Source organism: Diabrotica virgifera, chromosome 8, assembly GCF_917563875.1.
Source record: "Diabrotica virgifera virgifera chromosome 8, PGI_DIABVI_V3a".
NCBI lineage: Eukaryota > Metazoa > Arthropoda > Insecta > Coleoptera > Chrysomelidae > Diabrotica > Diabrotica virgifera.
In genome coordinates, this window is record NC_065450.1 from 104,072,355 (window position 1) to 104,089,499 (window position 17,145).

Genomic DNA, 17,145 nt, shown 5'->3' on the forward strand with positions numbered 1-17,145 from the left:
AGATTTTAACTTTACATCAAAAACACCCAAATAAAAATCAAATTCTGCATAGAGATATGTTTTTCCCGATTTGCTCCGACGAAAATTTTCCTCGGAAAATGCGGGTTTCCCCACAAAATCTCTAATTTTCAAATAAAGTTTTAGGTAAGTAATTATTAATCAATAATTAAATAACTTAGTGACATCAAAGATTTCTTGGTATAGATTGTAATTCCAGAAGCCTGTGAAAATTAAACGAATATTTTAGCAACAATTCAATTGTTAATTAACAATTTACGATCGCAATAATAACCAAAATAATCATGATACATTGATCAAACTTATAAAGATTATAAAGATGTGATGCCTATTTAATATTTTGTCGACAAAATATAAATTTTTCATTTTTTTGCATAATCTTTAAATGTTTAAAAAAATAGTTATAATACGCTGGTCTAATTAGTAAAGTACAAAGAAAGGTTATTTACCAGCAATGTTATTGCTGGAATCGAATATTATGATCCTATATATTAATAATATAGGTATGCAAAGTCCGCAGATATTGTGCTACTTTTTTTATTAACAAAATGGCGCCCCCAAATCGTGTGTTTTTCAATTATTGGTCTATAACTCCGAAGATTTTAACTTTATGCCAAAAACAGTCAAATAAAAATTCACCCCAAATTAATTCTACATAGAGGCATGTTTTTCCCGATTTGCTCCGACGAATATTTTTCTCGGAAAATGTGGGTTTTCCCAACAAAATCTCGAATTTTCAAATAAATTTTTTGGATAAGTATTTATTTATCAATAATTAAATAACTTGGTAAAATAAAAGCTTTCTTGGTATAGATTATAACTGCAGAAGCCGGTGAAAATTAAACGAATAGTTTAGCAACAATTCAATTGTTAATTAACAATTTACAGTCGCAATAAGAACCAAAATAATCATGAGACATTAATCAAACTTAGAAAGATTATAAAGATGTGATGCCTATTTAATATTTTGTCGACAAAATATAAATTTTTCATTTTTTTGCATAATCTTTAAAAGTTAAAAAAATAGTTATAAACAAATTAACATTTCTCAGAAATTGTTTATTATATTATAATTTTAAAAAATACTTAAAATGCGTATTTCAAAGGCCTTGAAAATTAATGCTTTAAAAATTTTTTCCAACCATTTAAAAAGAAGTTATGAAACAGCAAAGTAAACATACGATTACTCCGTTGTTTATAATTTGTTTTAATTGTTTCAAAGGTTAAAAGTGAGTTTATGGTACAAACTAATTACTCTCAAAAAATATCAAATATTAGTTTATGGTTATATTTTAATCAAAGATTAAAAATGTTTTTTTTGTAATTTTTAGCGCGAAAGTAGGCTTGATACAGAGCCGGAGCTAAAATGTTCACTCGAAGCGATTGACACGCAGCATACAAATACTACTGTACGTCGCGCGACGTTCGTCGCTTCGAGTGAAAATTTAGCTACGGCACTGTATTAGTCTACTTTCGCGCGTGTAAATTACAAAAAAAAATATTTATAATCTTTAATTAAAATATAACCATTAAACTAATAATCTATATTTTTTGTAAGTAATTATCTTGTACTTTAAACTCACTTTACGCTTTGAAAGAATTAAAAAATATATATAAACAACGTAGTAATCGTATGTTTACTTTGCTGTTTCATAACTTTTTTGCAAATGGTTGCAAAAAAGTTTGCAAAAAAGTTTTAAAGCATTCATTTTCAAGATCTTTGAAATACGCATTTTACCTATTTTTTAAAATTAGAATATAATAAAAACTTTCTGAGAAACGTTAATTTGTTTATAATTATTTTTTTTTAAACATTTAAACATTATTCAAAAAAATTAAAAATTTATATTTTGTCGACAAAATATTAAATAGGCATTTCATGTTTATAAGATTTCAAAGTTTGATCAGTGTATCATAATTATTTTGGTTATTATTGCGGCCGTAAATTATTAATTAACAATTGAAGTGTTGCTAAAATATTCGTTTAATTTTCACCGGCTTCTGTAACTATAATCTAAACCAAGAAAGCTTTTATGTCACCGAGTTATTTAATTATTGGTAGATAATTACTTATCTAAAACTTTATTTGAAATTTGAAAATTTTGTTGGGAAAACCCGCATTTTCCGAGGAAAATTTTTGTCGGAGCTGATCAGGAAAACATTTCTTTATGCAGAATTTAATTTCGATGAATTTTTATTAGGGTGCTTTTGGTGTAATTCGGAGTTATGGAGCAAAAATTGAAAAAAAAACACGTTTTGTAGGCGCCATTTTGTTAATAAAGAAAATAGTACACTATCTGCGGACTTTGCATACCTATATTATTAATATATAATCATAAGCTTCGATTCCAGCCATAAAATTGCTGGTAAACAGTGGCGACGCGTGACTTTTTCTAAAGTGTTACCAAACCAGATGTAAAAAAATCTTATTAAAAAAAATATTTTGAACCTCCCAAATATAAGTTTTTGTTTTCAATCCTGTGGGATAAAATTAAATAAATCATTTTTCCCAAATTATATGTATGTAATTATGTGTATGTAACAGGTATAACAATAAATAATAAACAAACTAAACATATTATTCTACCATAAGATTAACATAAAAAATGAACAAGTAGGAAAAAGAATAGATTTTGAAAACTATTGTTTATACATATTTTAATTCTTCCACTTTCAATAATATCATTTTTTTCTTCAAAATTATATACAGGTCCAGCGATCTTTAACCTTCCGATGACCAACCTTTTTTTGTTACACGGATGACCAAGGGGGGGAAAAATGACCCCAGGTCAAAAATGTCTAAAAATGACAATTAACAAAAAAATGTTTTTTTTTTTATTTTTTTTATTTATGTTCATTCATGGACTTTATGTCATTCAGCCAGTCAAAACATGAGTATTAGTGTCATGTGTAGTATGTATGTTGAGTAAATGTCTTGTTACTTTGCAAAGTCGCCGTCATTAGCGTAAAACTACTTGAAATTACACATAACAGACGGTATTTTAGTAAACATCAACTTCAGAATATATTTTTTATTCGTAAAATATAGGGAATTTTTTTTATTTCAAGATATGAAGATATCTAGAATGATATTAAAGTCAAATAAAAAAATAATGAAAAATGAATAACCATTTTCAATTCCATTGAACCAGAGAAGGTTCCCATTGTTTTCATTCTGGTGGGATATGTTATATGCCATTAGAGTGAAAACTTAGTCTTTTAAAAAAATAATGAGTTAAAAATGTAAAATACTTTTGAATTTATTAAAGAAAAACATACGCTGGGGTCACAATTTCCCCCGCTTATAGCCAATACATGTATTTCGGCTCTAGGCGGTTGGCCAACAAAATATTTTCAAATAATTATTATATTATACAAGTCCAATACTTCAGTCGACTTAGGGATTCTGAACTAAGCTACGCAAATGCAAAAGCCCGCCTACATTTACCATTTCAGTCTGTTTTAAATTAGCCGAACGAGTCTAGAGGTGGGCTAAATTACGATACAGTGATATTTTATTCATTGTGATTTTTGTCTGTAACTAAATCAGTCATTGTGAAAACAATACATGTTACAATGTGTAAACTTTTAAGGAAACGTAAAAATATTTTCATTAATAGTTGGATATTCCGAGATAATACAATATTTTATGTAAGTATTATGGGTTATAAATGAATCTTTCTGAAAGGCAAAAAAAGTTTAAATGTTTATGTATATATTTATATGTAAATTTTATAGCGTTGAAACGCGTCGTCATTTTACCCAAAATATGGTCTTAGATTGTTTTCGCAATGACCGATTCAATTGTGATTTAACAGAGCAACGAAATATTCGTATGTTAAACTCCTAATAAAAAGTGTTACCACTATGGACCATCATAAAATTCTACACGTGTTATTATTTTGTTTAGGTCACTATTACAAAATTGGGTTTGCTATTAGAACGCATACCATGCCATTAGTGCCAAACAAAAATAGAAAAATTTAGTAGTTTATGGAACATTTTTATATAAGTGGATGATAATTATGCATCATGCAATATTTGTAAGATAAAGCTGTCTTATAAAACTTGAGAACTTAGAAAACAAAATTTTAATACATTATTGTTTCCTATAATGCACAAAATGTTAAAGGTGGTACACAAAATGATGTGAAAATGAGACATTTTGGATGCTTTGCACACACAATAAATAAACTTTATTGTGAACGATGGCTTAAAGGATGAGGAAATCAGCCACAATTTAACTTAAAAAAATGATTTTATTGACGTTTCGACTTCTACCTCAGATGTTGTTATCAAAAGTGATATAAGAAAATCATTAAAAATTTAACCAAAATAAAAAAATACCATTAGCCACTTTAAAAAGAGTTCTACAAGCAACTGCTAAACTTTTAGATTTTCAAAAAATCCAGGAAACGGGAATCCTCTCAAATTACTGCAAATGTTTCCACATGTTGTAATTCGACATTTTATATGTTGGAAAGATTTATTCAGCTAGAAGAAATTGTTAAGGCTATTATAAGCATAACAAATATGTACGTAAACACTAGTTCAACAATGTATGAGTGGAATTTTATTAAACTGTCGATAAACTGTCGATGTCAACTTTTCTTGGCAAAATAAGGTTTCGACTAATTCCTTTTAAGGATCCAACAAATGCGGAAATAGCACAGAAAATAGAATCGCTCTTATTGCACAAAAACTTGGAATGGAACAAAAAGATAAAGGATTTACGACTCAAATTTTATTAGAAGATGAGAAAACATCTGCAGATCCGGATGATATTATGGGATCGCAGGATCAGTCACGAGGCACTACGACAAGCAGGGCAATAATAGAAATGCAAAGATTTAGGGAATGCGATCGGTTGCCGCGAAATGAAGATTCGTTAAAATAGCGGAGAAAAAATAAATATATTTTTCCTTATCATGCACAAGTAGCTCAAGAACGTCTTAGTGTCATTGGAACATTAGTGCCTTGCGAACGGTTATTTCCAAAGCTGGTCTAATTATTTCTGATTGAAGAACTCGAGTTAATTATAAAAAGGTTAAAAGGCTGCTATTCTGAAATTTTAATTTAAATGTAACAAATAGTAACTAATAAGTATTTGTAGCAAATACTGGTATTTAAAGTTTACTTTGCATTTCGTTTTTAAGAGGATAGGCGCAAAATTTCGGGACAATGCTTTTTAAATGCATTTATTTCTTTCGAATCCTAAGAAAACTAGTAAGTATTTTTGAAAAATTTAAACGCAGAATAAAAAATTACATAATTACCGAGTGCTGAAAGTTCCTGAAAACTTCTATAATGTGTATTTTAATAAGTTACAGCGGTAAAAAGAAGAGAAAATTGAGTATGATTTTTAATTTCAAATATCTCATTCAAATCACAGTTTTTTTATTCTAATGGACTTTCGGCCCTCGATAATAATGTAATCTTTCATTCCGCGTTTATATTTTTCAAAAATACTTACTATTTTCTTAAAATTCGAAAAAATTGAATGCATTGAGAAAGCATTGGCCCGAAATTTGGCGCCTATGCTCTTGTTAGATTGTCTAATAACAATTAAGACAATGAAAAAAACATCAAATTATTTATTAATGCAATGCTATTTTCATTACAAAAACTACTTTTTGAATAAAATTGTTTCTCATTCTAACAGACCTAATTTTATAATCATGACCTAGACAAAATAATAACCCCTGTTGAATTTTTTTGAACATGAGTTTAAAATACGACTATTTTGTTGCTCTGTTAAATCACAATCACAGATAAAAATTACGATCGGTTACATGATTGCAAATACTTCTAGCCCACCTCTAGGTCAGAATCAGGTATAAGGATTATTATACCGGTTCCTATTTAAGGGTCCGCATCGCGATCGCGCCAAGGAATAGAACCGAACCGACCTGACTACATGCAGAAGGCTATTGCAGAATTTGCAGATCCTTCTAGCTTTTTGTGCATACGCGGTACGAATAGATTATTTTATTTTTAACCTATTTAAAACATATGTTTTTACCTAAAATATTGTCTGAGCTACTTCTTTGTGGCGTTTATGTAATTTATTATTCTAAATACGAAATAAGCCACAATTTAACTTAAAAAATTATTCTATTAACTTTTATTTCGAACGTCGTTGTCAAAATACAAAATATTAATAAATTAAACAAAAATGTTGTTGCTTAGTAAAAAAAATCTTCTAATAATTGCCGATATGAACGAGTTAGAATAAATTATATTATTAGAAGAAATTTGTTTACTAAGCAACAACATTTTTTTTAAATTTATTAATACTGTGTATTTTGACAACGACGTCCGAAGTGGAGGTCGAAACGTTAACAAAATCGTTAAATATTTAGCACTATAAATATTAAAATAAATATTTTAGGTTAAATCTGTTTTAAATATATATCCAAAAACTTATAAAAATAATAACCCATTCGTACCGCGTATCTGCAATCGCCTTGTCTGTGCATGTAGGTAGTGGGTTCGGTTCGGCTCTATTCCTTGGCGCGGTGCGGACCCTTAAGTCCGATTATCTACTTTCGGCTCATTCGGCTGGGCTCGCTATTTTAGTAAACTCCTAAAAAGAGAGATAGAAGTAGGAGGTTCTAGTTCAAAGATATTTTCTACATGCCAATGTTAATGTTGCTATGATTTCTGGTTTTAATGTCTGGAACTTTTATATTGGTCCACTATCTCAAATGCAGTTCAAACACTGTGTCTTAAAAAGCTATGTTCCATTTTTCTTTAATTTATACTGTATAAAAAAAATATACAAGGAGAATAACTTTTCAAGTAGTTGATCAATTACGCAATACGTAGCAACACTCTTGCATGTTTAAATGCACGCACACTGTAATCTGTAATAGGCACTAAACTAATGTTACCAATCCTCAAAATGGTTACAATACTGATATACACAGCGCGCCCGCGCAACAGAGCCGTCGCTCCTTCAAAATTTTCAGAAACGAGCTAGTCCCGAGCGATAGCGACGTTTCTCCTGCGTTACCACTGCCAGTATTGGTAACAGCATATAATAACGTGCAATGGATTCACATATCTCGCCAATATTTTCGTGCGTCTAGTTGGCTATTTACTGAATTAGGTACTATTAACAAATATTTCTGTTGGTAAAAAATATAAATGGAATTATTTCATAACAGTCATAAAATATTTATTGCAAGATTTTTAACTGTTACCAATGGTAACAGTGGTTACATGGGCGCTTCGCCAGTGCTGGTAAATAACTTTTCCCAAAAATGGCCTATTCTCTGATAATCAGCCCTGACTATTACTTCGGTTTCAGCTTTAGAATAAGTGTATCGGCACCTATTAAACAGCGGTTACAGCTGGGAAAGCCTTCTGGAAATTTTCCCAGCTGGACAGTGGCGACGCGTGACTTTTTCGAAAGTGTTACCAAAACCAGATGTAAAAAAATTTTATTTAAAAAAATTATTTTGAACCTCCCAAATATAAGTTTTTGTTTTTAATCCTGTGGGATAAAATTAAACAAATCACTATTCCCAAATTATATGTATGGGCCATTCCACGAACATACGCCTGTTTTGGATTACTTCGACAACGAATATTTTACTGTGTAACGTAAGAAGTACGAAAGTAAATGGCGCTAATAATTATTCCAATAAACAACAATGTAATTTGCAATTTACTTTTGTTCTTCTTATTTTGCACAGTAAAATATTCGTTGTCGAAGTAATACAAAACAGGCGTATGTTCGTGGAATAGGGTATATGTAATTTGTATATGTAATAGGTATAACAATAAATAATAAACAAACTAAACAGATTATTCTACCATAAAATTAACATAAAAAAATGAACAAGTCGGAAAAAGAACATATTTTGAAAATTATTGTTTATATTTTAAGTCTTCCATTTTCAATAATCCCATTTTTTTCTTCAAAATTATATATAAAAAAAATATACATACAAGGAGAATGACTTTTCAAGTAGTTTATCGATTACGCAATACGCAGCAACACTCTTCCATGTTTAAATGCACGCACAATGTAATCTGTAATAGGTACTAAACGAACGTTACCAAACCAAAATATGGTTAAAATGCTGATATACACAGCGTGCCAAAGCGCTGTCTCTAGAACCGTTGCTTCTTCAAAATTTTCAGAAACAAGCTAGTCCCGAGCTACAGCGAGTATTCTCCTATGTTACCATACCCAGATGTGGTAACAGCATATAATAACGTGCAACGGATTCACATAATCTCGCCAATATTTTCGTACGTCCAGTTGGCTATTTACTGAATTAGGTAATTTTAATAAATATTTCTGTTAGTAAAAAATATAAATGGATATTTCATAGTAGTCATAAAATATTTATTTGCAAGATTTTTAACTGTTACCAATGGTAACAGTGGTTACATGGACGCTTCGCCAGTGCAGCTGGAACCGCTGTTTAATAGGTGCCGATACACTTATTCTAAAGCGAAAACATTTTATATCATTTTATACAAATTTTTTAGTTACGAGGTCCTGCCTCTCCGCTGTCGATATTGCATTATACAGTCTAAATTCTATAATTTAAGGGAATATTATAAGACGAATCAAGTAATAAATGTATCTTGGATTAAGTACTAATTAGTTGGCTGTATGGCTCATGGCCAAGTAAGAAAACTACCAATTAATTTTTTTTTCAACTTATCACTATTTTTAATTTCATATATCTACCTTGTATGCCATAGGCCAGTGGATCAAATACAGATCCAAGTATTGTATACCTAAATTGCTCAAAGTCTGTTGCAAGCACTTTTCAACCAAGTCGGGTCTGTGGTAAGTGTTCCACAGTTTGCTGGTGATGAAAATATCTTCTCTTTTCACGGTACCATCGGCGAATTTGGCGGCCAAAGCTTCACCTACTTCTTTCTCGTTGCCGTAGACAAAAGCACAGTCGATGTGTCTGTAGCCGATGTCGATGGCATCTTTTACTGCTTGAGCTACCTCACCAGGTTTTGACTGGAAATAATAAAAAAAATGAAAGAATGGTTAGTAAAGAGTTCACTTCTAAAAATGACGTCAATATTAGATTTAACAAGTCTTAAAAATCTTAACAAGAAAGTAATGTGGATAAATTTTTTCTAATTACATTACTTTTACGAAAAAACTTATTCTTAAAAAATATTTGAATTGCACTCAAAAGAAAGTACCTTTATTTACGAATAGCGTCTCACCTGTAAAGGAGTTGGCTATTCGTGCAATGGTAAACTAACAGAGAATTGAACTACTATTGTAATATAATTTTTCAATTAACTATGATAGTTACCGTTCAAGCCAGCCTTAGCTCAGTTTCTCAGGTTGTGAGTACGCGTTGTCTTAATAAAAAAATATGAACAATGAAGATTTAGATGGAGACAAATAAAACAATAAGTTAACTAATCAGGTTTATTTTTCATTAAAAATATAAAGAAAATATGATGTATTAGATGCAATAATATATATGTTACCGTAAAAACCCGATTTCAGTTAAAACCCGAATTTACTAGGAAAAACTAGTTTTAACTATGCGCTTTAGACAATTCTAGTTTTAACTAGTGAAAACTAGAACTATCAAATATTATCAGTTAATTCTAGTTAAGACTAAACATTGGTTGCGAAAGGGCGTAGTTAAGCATAGACTGAAGGACCACCAGCCATGGGCTGGAAAGAAAAGCGGTTTACACGTAACAAACTTTATTGAGTGAAGAATGGTGAATAAAAAGCTAAGATGGTAATGTCCGTATAACTAACGTATGACACTGACGTACGTGTAACACTGACGTTGGACTGTCACTTCACTTCACTGTATAATTAGTACAACGATAAGGTTTGCTGCGTACAAGAATGTTCTAGGCTACGAGTAACACTGGCAACATTGCTTTTGCGTGAGTTTTAGCGGCAAGAAAATTGCGATAGGCGACGGTTCTTTCTGAGGACTAATAGCGAACCTTTCTACTCGAGGGCTAGTTGCGAACTGAACTGTTGAAGCGAGAGAAACGCGGTAAACCTTTCGTTTTGGCGGCTTTTTTAAGGGACCGGTTGAGTGACTTCTGAGATATAGGATTGGTTTGTGTAACGAACATTTCATATTTGTATACAGGGTGAAACGGTATTTCACCATTCTGGGAGGCGGCGCGAACGAATAACTAACAACTAGTTTTATCGTCCATAGGTAGAACGATAACCTTGGTGATGGAGCGTGTATACTCTCCATCGGCCGTTTTTAATCTTAAAACTCTAACTTTACCGTCTTTACCGGGTATAGTGGCAATCACTCGTCCAAGAGGCCATCGCAATGGGATCGAGTCCTCACTTTTCACTAAGACGAGATCGTTAACTTGAACATTAGGCAAGGGGCGTAGCCATTTTGCAAATTATTTAGATAATCGACTGACCATCGCTTTCAAAAGGATTGTTGAAGTTGCTGGCATTGTTGCCAAGCGGATAGTCGATTAGTATTTGTACAGGTTAAATCGGAATCAGGGTATGCCGTCAAGGCACTACCTATTAGAAAATGTCACGGGGTTAGCGGCTGCAGATCATTCGGATCGTTTGACAGCGGATAGAGGGGACGCGAATTCAACACAGCTTCTATCTGAGTTAATATAGTATACATATCTTCGAATGTGAATCGTGAGTTACCAACTAAGCGAACTAAATGATATTTCGCACTCTTAACTGCAGATTCCCACAGTCCACCCCAGTGAGGAGAGCGGGGAGGAATAAACTTCCAACTTATTTCATTTTGAGTTAAATAGGAGCGAATGTTATCGAAAATTGAGACTTAAAAAAGTCATACAAGTCACGAAGCTGATTATTAGCGCCGACGAAATTGGTTCCGTTGTCACTAAAAATTATTTGCGGATTTCCTCGTCGTGAAAGAAAGCGCTTTAGAGCTGCTAAAAATGAATTTGTGGACAAATCACTGACCAACTCGATATGTATAGCTTTAGTTGCCATACAGACAAAAATGGCAATATAACATTTTATATTTGGAGCTTTGCGTAAGCGGGAAGCACGAATATACACGGGTCCAGCGAAGTCTACACCGGTTTTACTAAAAACACGAGCATTCTGTACCCTATCAGGAGGAAGCGGAGCCATAATTTGAGATGCGGTCTGTGCGTTAAAGCGGTAGCAAGTTATATATCGCTTTATAATTCGGTTGACTTGTTTTAGGCCACTTAGAGGCCAGTATCGTAGTCGTAAATTTCCGAGAACATTTTGGGGACCTGTATGTCCCAGCCGGCAATGTTCTCTGTTTATTAAGAGAGAAACTACATGATTATTAGCGGGCAACAAAATAGGAAACTTTTGATTATCATCAATCTGTGCATTCTGAAGTCTACCTCCCATTCTTAAGATACCAGTTTGGTCGATAAAGGGGTTAAGCGAAAGCAATTGTTTGTTATCTATAAGTTGATTACTAGACAGAAGTAACATTTCTTTAGAAAAGTGCTCTGACTGAACTTGACGTATAATAAACATGTGAGCATGCTAGAGTTCATCGACAGTTAAAGGACCTAACTTTCTTGTTTGTTTATCCCTTAAATTGGAAATAAATCGAAAAACATATGCTACTGCATTTTGTAGCTTGGAAAATTTCGAAAAGCGTGCGAACATTGTTGTCCACAAGTTCTCCACCTTATCTGAGATTACAAGATAAATATTTTTGGTTTCGGGCAAATTCTCAACAGGGGAAAACGTATTAAAGTTATCAAAATCAACATTATGCGTGCGCAGGAAATCAGGGCCGTGTAGCCACAAACCAAGCATCTTCTCGTCGAAGTTACCGCGAGTTAGCATATCAGCAGGATTCAAATGAGATCGAATATGTCTCCACATAGAAATCGTACTTAGGCTTTGAATTGAAGATACGCGATTGGCTACAAATGTCATGTAACTGTTTGCGGGATTTTTTATCCAGCTAAGTGCAATCTGTGAGTCGGACCAATAATGTATCTTATCAATTATAAAGCGTTCGTTTAAAATAGATAACATTTGATGAACTAGTTTGGAAAGAAGTTCCATTGCACATAATTCCAACTTTGGAATAGCAAGTTTATTTTTGAGCGGAGCAACGCGACTTAGCGGTAATTAAATTGCTGGATAACGAGATGTCACTATATCGGGCGACAATATAGATGCAAGCCCCAAAAGCGGTTAGGCTTGCATCACAGAAACCGTACATATCAATTTTTGTGATTTTTTGATCTACAAAAATAAAACGAGGTGTTTCAATATTATTTACTTTCGAGAGGATATGTCCTCTGCTAGTGCGAGTGCGAGTGCCAGGCCGAGTGCGAGACCGAGTGCGAGTGCCAGGCCGAGTGCGAATGCGAGGTCGAGTGCGAGTGCCAGGCCGAGTGCGAGGTCGAGCGCGAATGCGAGTGCCAGGCTGAGTACGAGTGCCAGGCCGAGTACGAGTGCCAGGCCGAGTGCGAGTGCCAGGCCGAGTGCGAGTGCCAGGCCGAGTACGAGTGCCAGGCCGAGTGCGAGTGTAAGGCCGAGTGCGAGACCGAGTGCGAATGCGAGGCCGAGTGCGAATGCGAGGCCGAGTGCGAGTGCCAGGCCGAGTGCGAGGCCGAGTGCGAGTGCCAGGCCGAGTGCGAGTGCCAGACCGAGTGCCAGGCCGAGGGCGAGTGGCGAGGACTAAATATTCTTCTATGTTCTTTTTGTACTCTGTGAAAAAACTAGCGTTATTGGCAAATTTTTTCTCTAGCGTAAGCAAGCGTCTTTTTGCGATGGTGTATGAATCACCCAATTCTTTTGTCCCTGAACAAATCAGAGGCATCTCAACTTGATACCGACCAGACTCTAAAATTTCAGTGGTAGCGGCAAAGAGCTTTTCGGCCATTTCTTCTTCCTTAGAACGAGAACATCTCGAGGGAATTTCCTCCAATTCCCAGAATTTTTCCAAATCTGCACAGATATCTTTTTCTCCACCTTTGGAAACTACGGCTGGTTTATTTGCGTCTTGAACCGACAAAAAAAGAATGCGTGTTTGGGGTAATAGAGCTGATCTTTTTTTGACTCAAATTAGGAACCGGTCCTGCAACTACATAGCCAAACGCGGTTTCTAGAAGCGTGGGTTGATTATGGCCCAGTGAAATAAGGTCGCCTTTTAACAGGCTAAAATAGATATTATTAGCACCTATTAAAATATCAATATTGCTGGGTTCCCAGAAACGAGGATGGGCCAGCTCGTGTATTATATGATCGGGTATTTTTAAACCATGAGGATTTAAAGCGATTTGCGGTAATCGCTCAGTAATTCGATCTATTACTGAGCAGGAAACATCAAATTGTTGATAAGGATTAAGTTTGGAGTGTAACACAATGTCTAAAATTTCATTGGATTGAACAAGGCCATTGTTACCTAGACCGGAAATGGATAATTTTTGCATTCTAGTTGGATACTGTAATCGATTTGTTAAGTCTTTCGATACAAAACTTTGCTGACTTCCCGAATCTAAAAGTAATTTGACAGAGAAGGGTTTACCAGTTCTGGAATATACTTTTGCTTGGGCAGTAGGTAAAAGGATTTGACAATTATTTTTACTAAGGGCGGATAAGTCAGTAGTACTTGTAGAGGAACAAGCTTGACTGCTAGCGTTATTTGCGTTGGATACCGATAAATTTGCGGGCGAATTTTGCGTAAGAAACGTACTATTTTGCGTCAAAGATGGATGGGAGTCCCTATTAGAAACATTATTTCTGTTCCCATTATGTCTCGAATGTTGATTATTTTGTGCTACATTTTGAACCCTCTGCTGGTCCCCCACGCGTTGCGAATTAGTTTCTAAATGAATAAGTGATTGATGGTCCCTACCACAGTGGTGACACCTAGACAAACTCTTACAACTCGACAAGATATGCATACTAGAAAGACAATTGAAGCAAAGCGATTTCGATTTTACAAATCGATGTCTCTCTTGCGGAGATAACTTCAAGAATTTCGTGCATACGTAAGTGGAATGCGACCGTTCATTGCAATAATTGCAATATTTGCCGGTGGAACTGATGTTCCTCGTATTTGGATCAGACACGTTTGCGTGAAGGTTTACCTTAGCGGAAGACTTATCTGAGTTTTTTGTAAAGTTATTATCGTGCTTTGAATTACCGTCAAACATATTTAAATTTTCTAATATCGTATAGCGTTTTCTTAAAAATTCGAAAAATAAGTCTGCCGAGGGGAGCGTGGTCAAATCTCGTTCACTTTCAAAAGCTCGCCGACTTTGAAAGTCCATTTTTTTCTCTAACAAAAATACAAGAAGCGTGTCAAGGGTATCGTGATCAGATAGTTTAAGATTTTTTACTAAATCCAGCGTTTTTCTACTCGTAACGTAGAAACTCCGTATCTCGCTAGCATTACATTTGTTGATCGGCTTTTGATCCAGTAACGTCTGATAGAGAGAATTCAATAACTTATTCTTATCTTCATAATTGTTTCTAAGGGTGGATATTGCGACTTCTAAATTCTGGTTTGTAACTGGTAAAGACTCTATTAAACCAAGCGGTTGCCCTTTGAGCAAACTTTTCAAATAGTAGAATTTCTCACTCTGTGATTTTAATTTGGGGTTATTCAAAACAAGCGATGAAAAGAAATCGAAAAGGGTAAAAATTCTTCCGGTTTCCCGGAAAAGGGCTTTATTTGGATATCCGGTAGTTTGACATTTGACACACTATCGATTATTTTGTTTGGTATTGACAACTTTTCGATTAATTCTTGTAACTGAGCCAAGGCAATTTCAAATCTATCAGCCACGATCTCATTTGACTCACTATCGGACGCCACTGAATCTGGTTCTTTTAACATTTCAATATCGCTTTGGATTTGCTTATATTTGTTATAGTTTTTAGCTAAGTTATCAAATTTAATTCTAATTAAATGAATGTTGTCAGAATCACCCTTTATAAACTTTTCTATACGTGTGAGTTGCGCTTTACAAGTGCTGCGCTGACTTTTTAACATCACTACCTGTGGGAGTTATTAGAAATATCACTATATTATTATCCATCCAGATTTAGCCATACGGCTCACACTCCCTCTAAGGGGAAAATTGACTCATCCCAGATACCTACGGTATCAAAAGGATTGAGCTCTGGTGGGACTCTTTCCGTGTTATCGAGCCCTAGGTGACTTGGTACGCAGGTGTATCTCCCAAAAACTTTCGTACACATCTGGCTGTTGCGAGTAGTACAGCTTTCTGCATGGTCTTGTAAAGATGTTAATTTAGACCCAGCCTTTTTATGCTTTCGAGGAGGTTCTTCGGAATGACTCCAGTAGTAGACATAACAATAGGTATCGTCTGGGTACTTTGCATTCTCCATTGCCTTCGTATTTGAATTTCTAGATCTCTGTACTTGGCGATCTTTTCAGTGAATTTACTACGTAGATTATTGTTGTTAGGTATCGCCACATCAATTAGTGTTGTTTGTCTTGTTAATTTATTAACTAGTACGAGATCTGGTCTATTATGTGCCACTGTTTGGTCTGTGAGCACAGTGCGGTCCCAGTATAGCTTGTAGTTGCCATCCTCAAGCATACTCTCAGGGACGTATTGATAATACGGGAGATGGTCCGTTTGGAGAAGTCCCAGCTTGATAGCTATCTCTTGATGAAGGATTTTTCCCACTGCGTCATGCCGTTCCTTGTATTCAGTTGCAGCAAATGCCCGGCAGCCCCCTGCAAGATGTTGGATGGTTTCTTGGGCTTGACATCCATATCGGCATCTGTCGTTTTGAACCTGAGGGTCTTTGATGATATATTTCAGGTAGTTTCTGGTTGGTATAACCTGATCCTGAATGGCCAGTAATGAACCCTCCGTTTCAGGGAACATCTTTCCTGATGTCAACCAGTAGTTCGACGCTATATTGTCGACATAATCTTGGCTGACCTCATTGGGATGTCGCCCGTGCAAAGGTTTACCCATCCAGGCGCGCACTTTTTCGTCCTTAGTAAGGTGGTTTATGCGCAGTTCTGCTTCCCTCAGTTTGATCGGTGTTGTGTCATCTACTGCGCAGATAGCGCGATGTAAAGTAGATGTCTCAGCCTGCATCTGAAAATAAGTTCTTAAATTAGCAATTTGTTTATCTAATTGCTCACCTATATCCATAAGTCCTCTTCCTCCTAAATGCCGGGGTAATGTCGTACGTTCTACTGCACTTTTAGGGTGGTGTTTTTGTGCCTTTGTGAGGTGTGTTCGTACTTTTCGCTGAAGATTTTCTATATCCGTTTTTGTCCACTTAACAATACCAAATGAATAGCTAAGCGCGGAACAAGCGTAGGTGTTTAGTGCCTTAAACAAATTTTTACTGTTAAGGTGTGAACGAAGCAGCTGTTTTACCCTTCTTATAAACTCAGTAGTTATCTCAGTTTTCATTTGCTTATGGTCAATTTTCCGCGCCTGCTTTACTCCAAGATATTTGTACATATCGTTGTCGCCCATGGCCTCGATGTTCTGGCCATTTTGCATATCGAATCCACCGGGCTGTACCTTTCCTCTGACTATATTCAAAACACGGCACTTGTCTAGACCGAACTGCATACTAATATCATTAGAAAATGTTTCTACAGTTTTTAGCATCTCTTCTAGGTGTTCTCGAGTGGAAGCCATTAATTTCAAATCATCCATATACAACAGATGATTGAGCTTCGCTACCACAGTATTATTGCTTTTAATGCTAAAACCTGAGTCAGTGGAGTTTAATAGCTGGGAAAGGGGGTTCAAAGCTAAACAGAACCACAATGGACTCAACGAGTCTCCTTGAAATAATCCCCGGTTGATTGCGATATTTTCGGTTTCGATATTGTTTTCACCAGGTATTTGGAGGTGAATTTTAGTCTTCCAATCTCTCATTATATGCCTTAAAAAGGTCACTATGTTATCATCTACTTTGTATATTTTCAATATATCTATTAGCCATTCATGCGGTACTGAATCAAAGGCCTTTTTATAGTCAATAAAAGCAGTAAAAAGGTTCCTTTTTTTAGTGTATGCCTGGTTAGAAATGACTGAGTCGATGATAAGTTGTTCTTTGCAACCCATGGAACCCTTAGCGCATCCTTTCTGTTGAGGCTCTATGATATTGTTTAGAGCACAATGTTG

The 17,145-nt window shown here is 34.8% G+C and overlaps 1 protein-coding gene across 1 annotated transcript in view; it reads right to left on the reverse strand.

The window, feature by feature from the left end:
• Positions 1 to 17,145, reverse strand: part of LOC114343211 (aldo-keto reductase family 1 member B1) — a 105,428-nt gene that overhangs the window by 10,293 nt on the left and 77,990 nt on the right. The window contains exon 2 of the mRNA XM_050658180.1: positions 8,729 to 9,013. Coding sequence (XP_050514137.1) covers positions 8,729 to 9,013 — 285 coding nt within the window. The remainder of the gene's footprint in view (positions 1 to 8,728; positions 9,014 to 17,145) is intronic.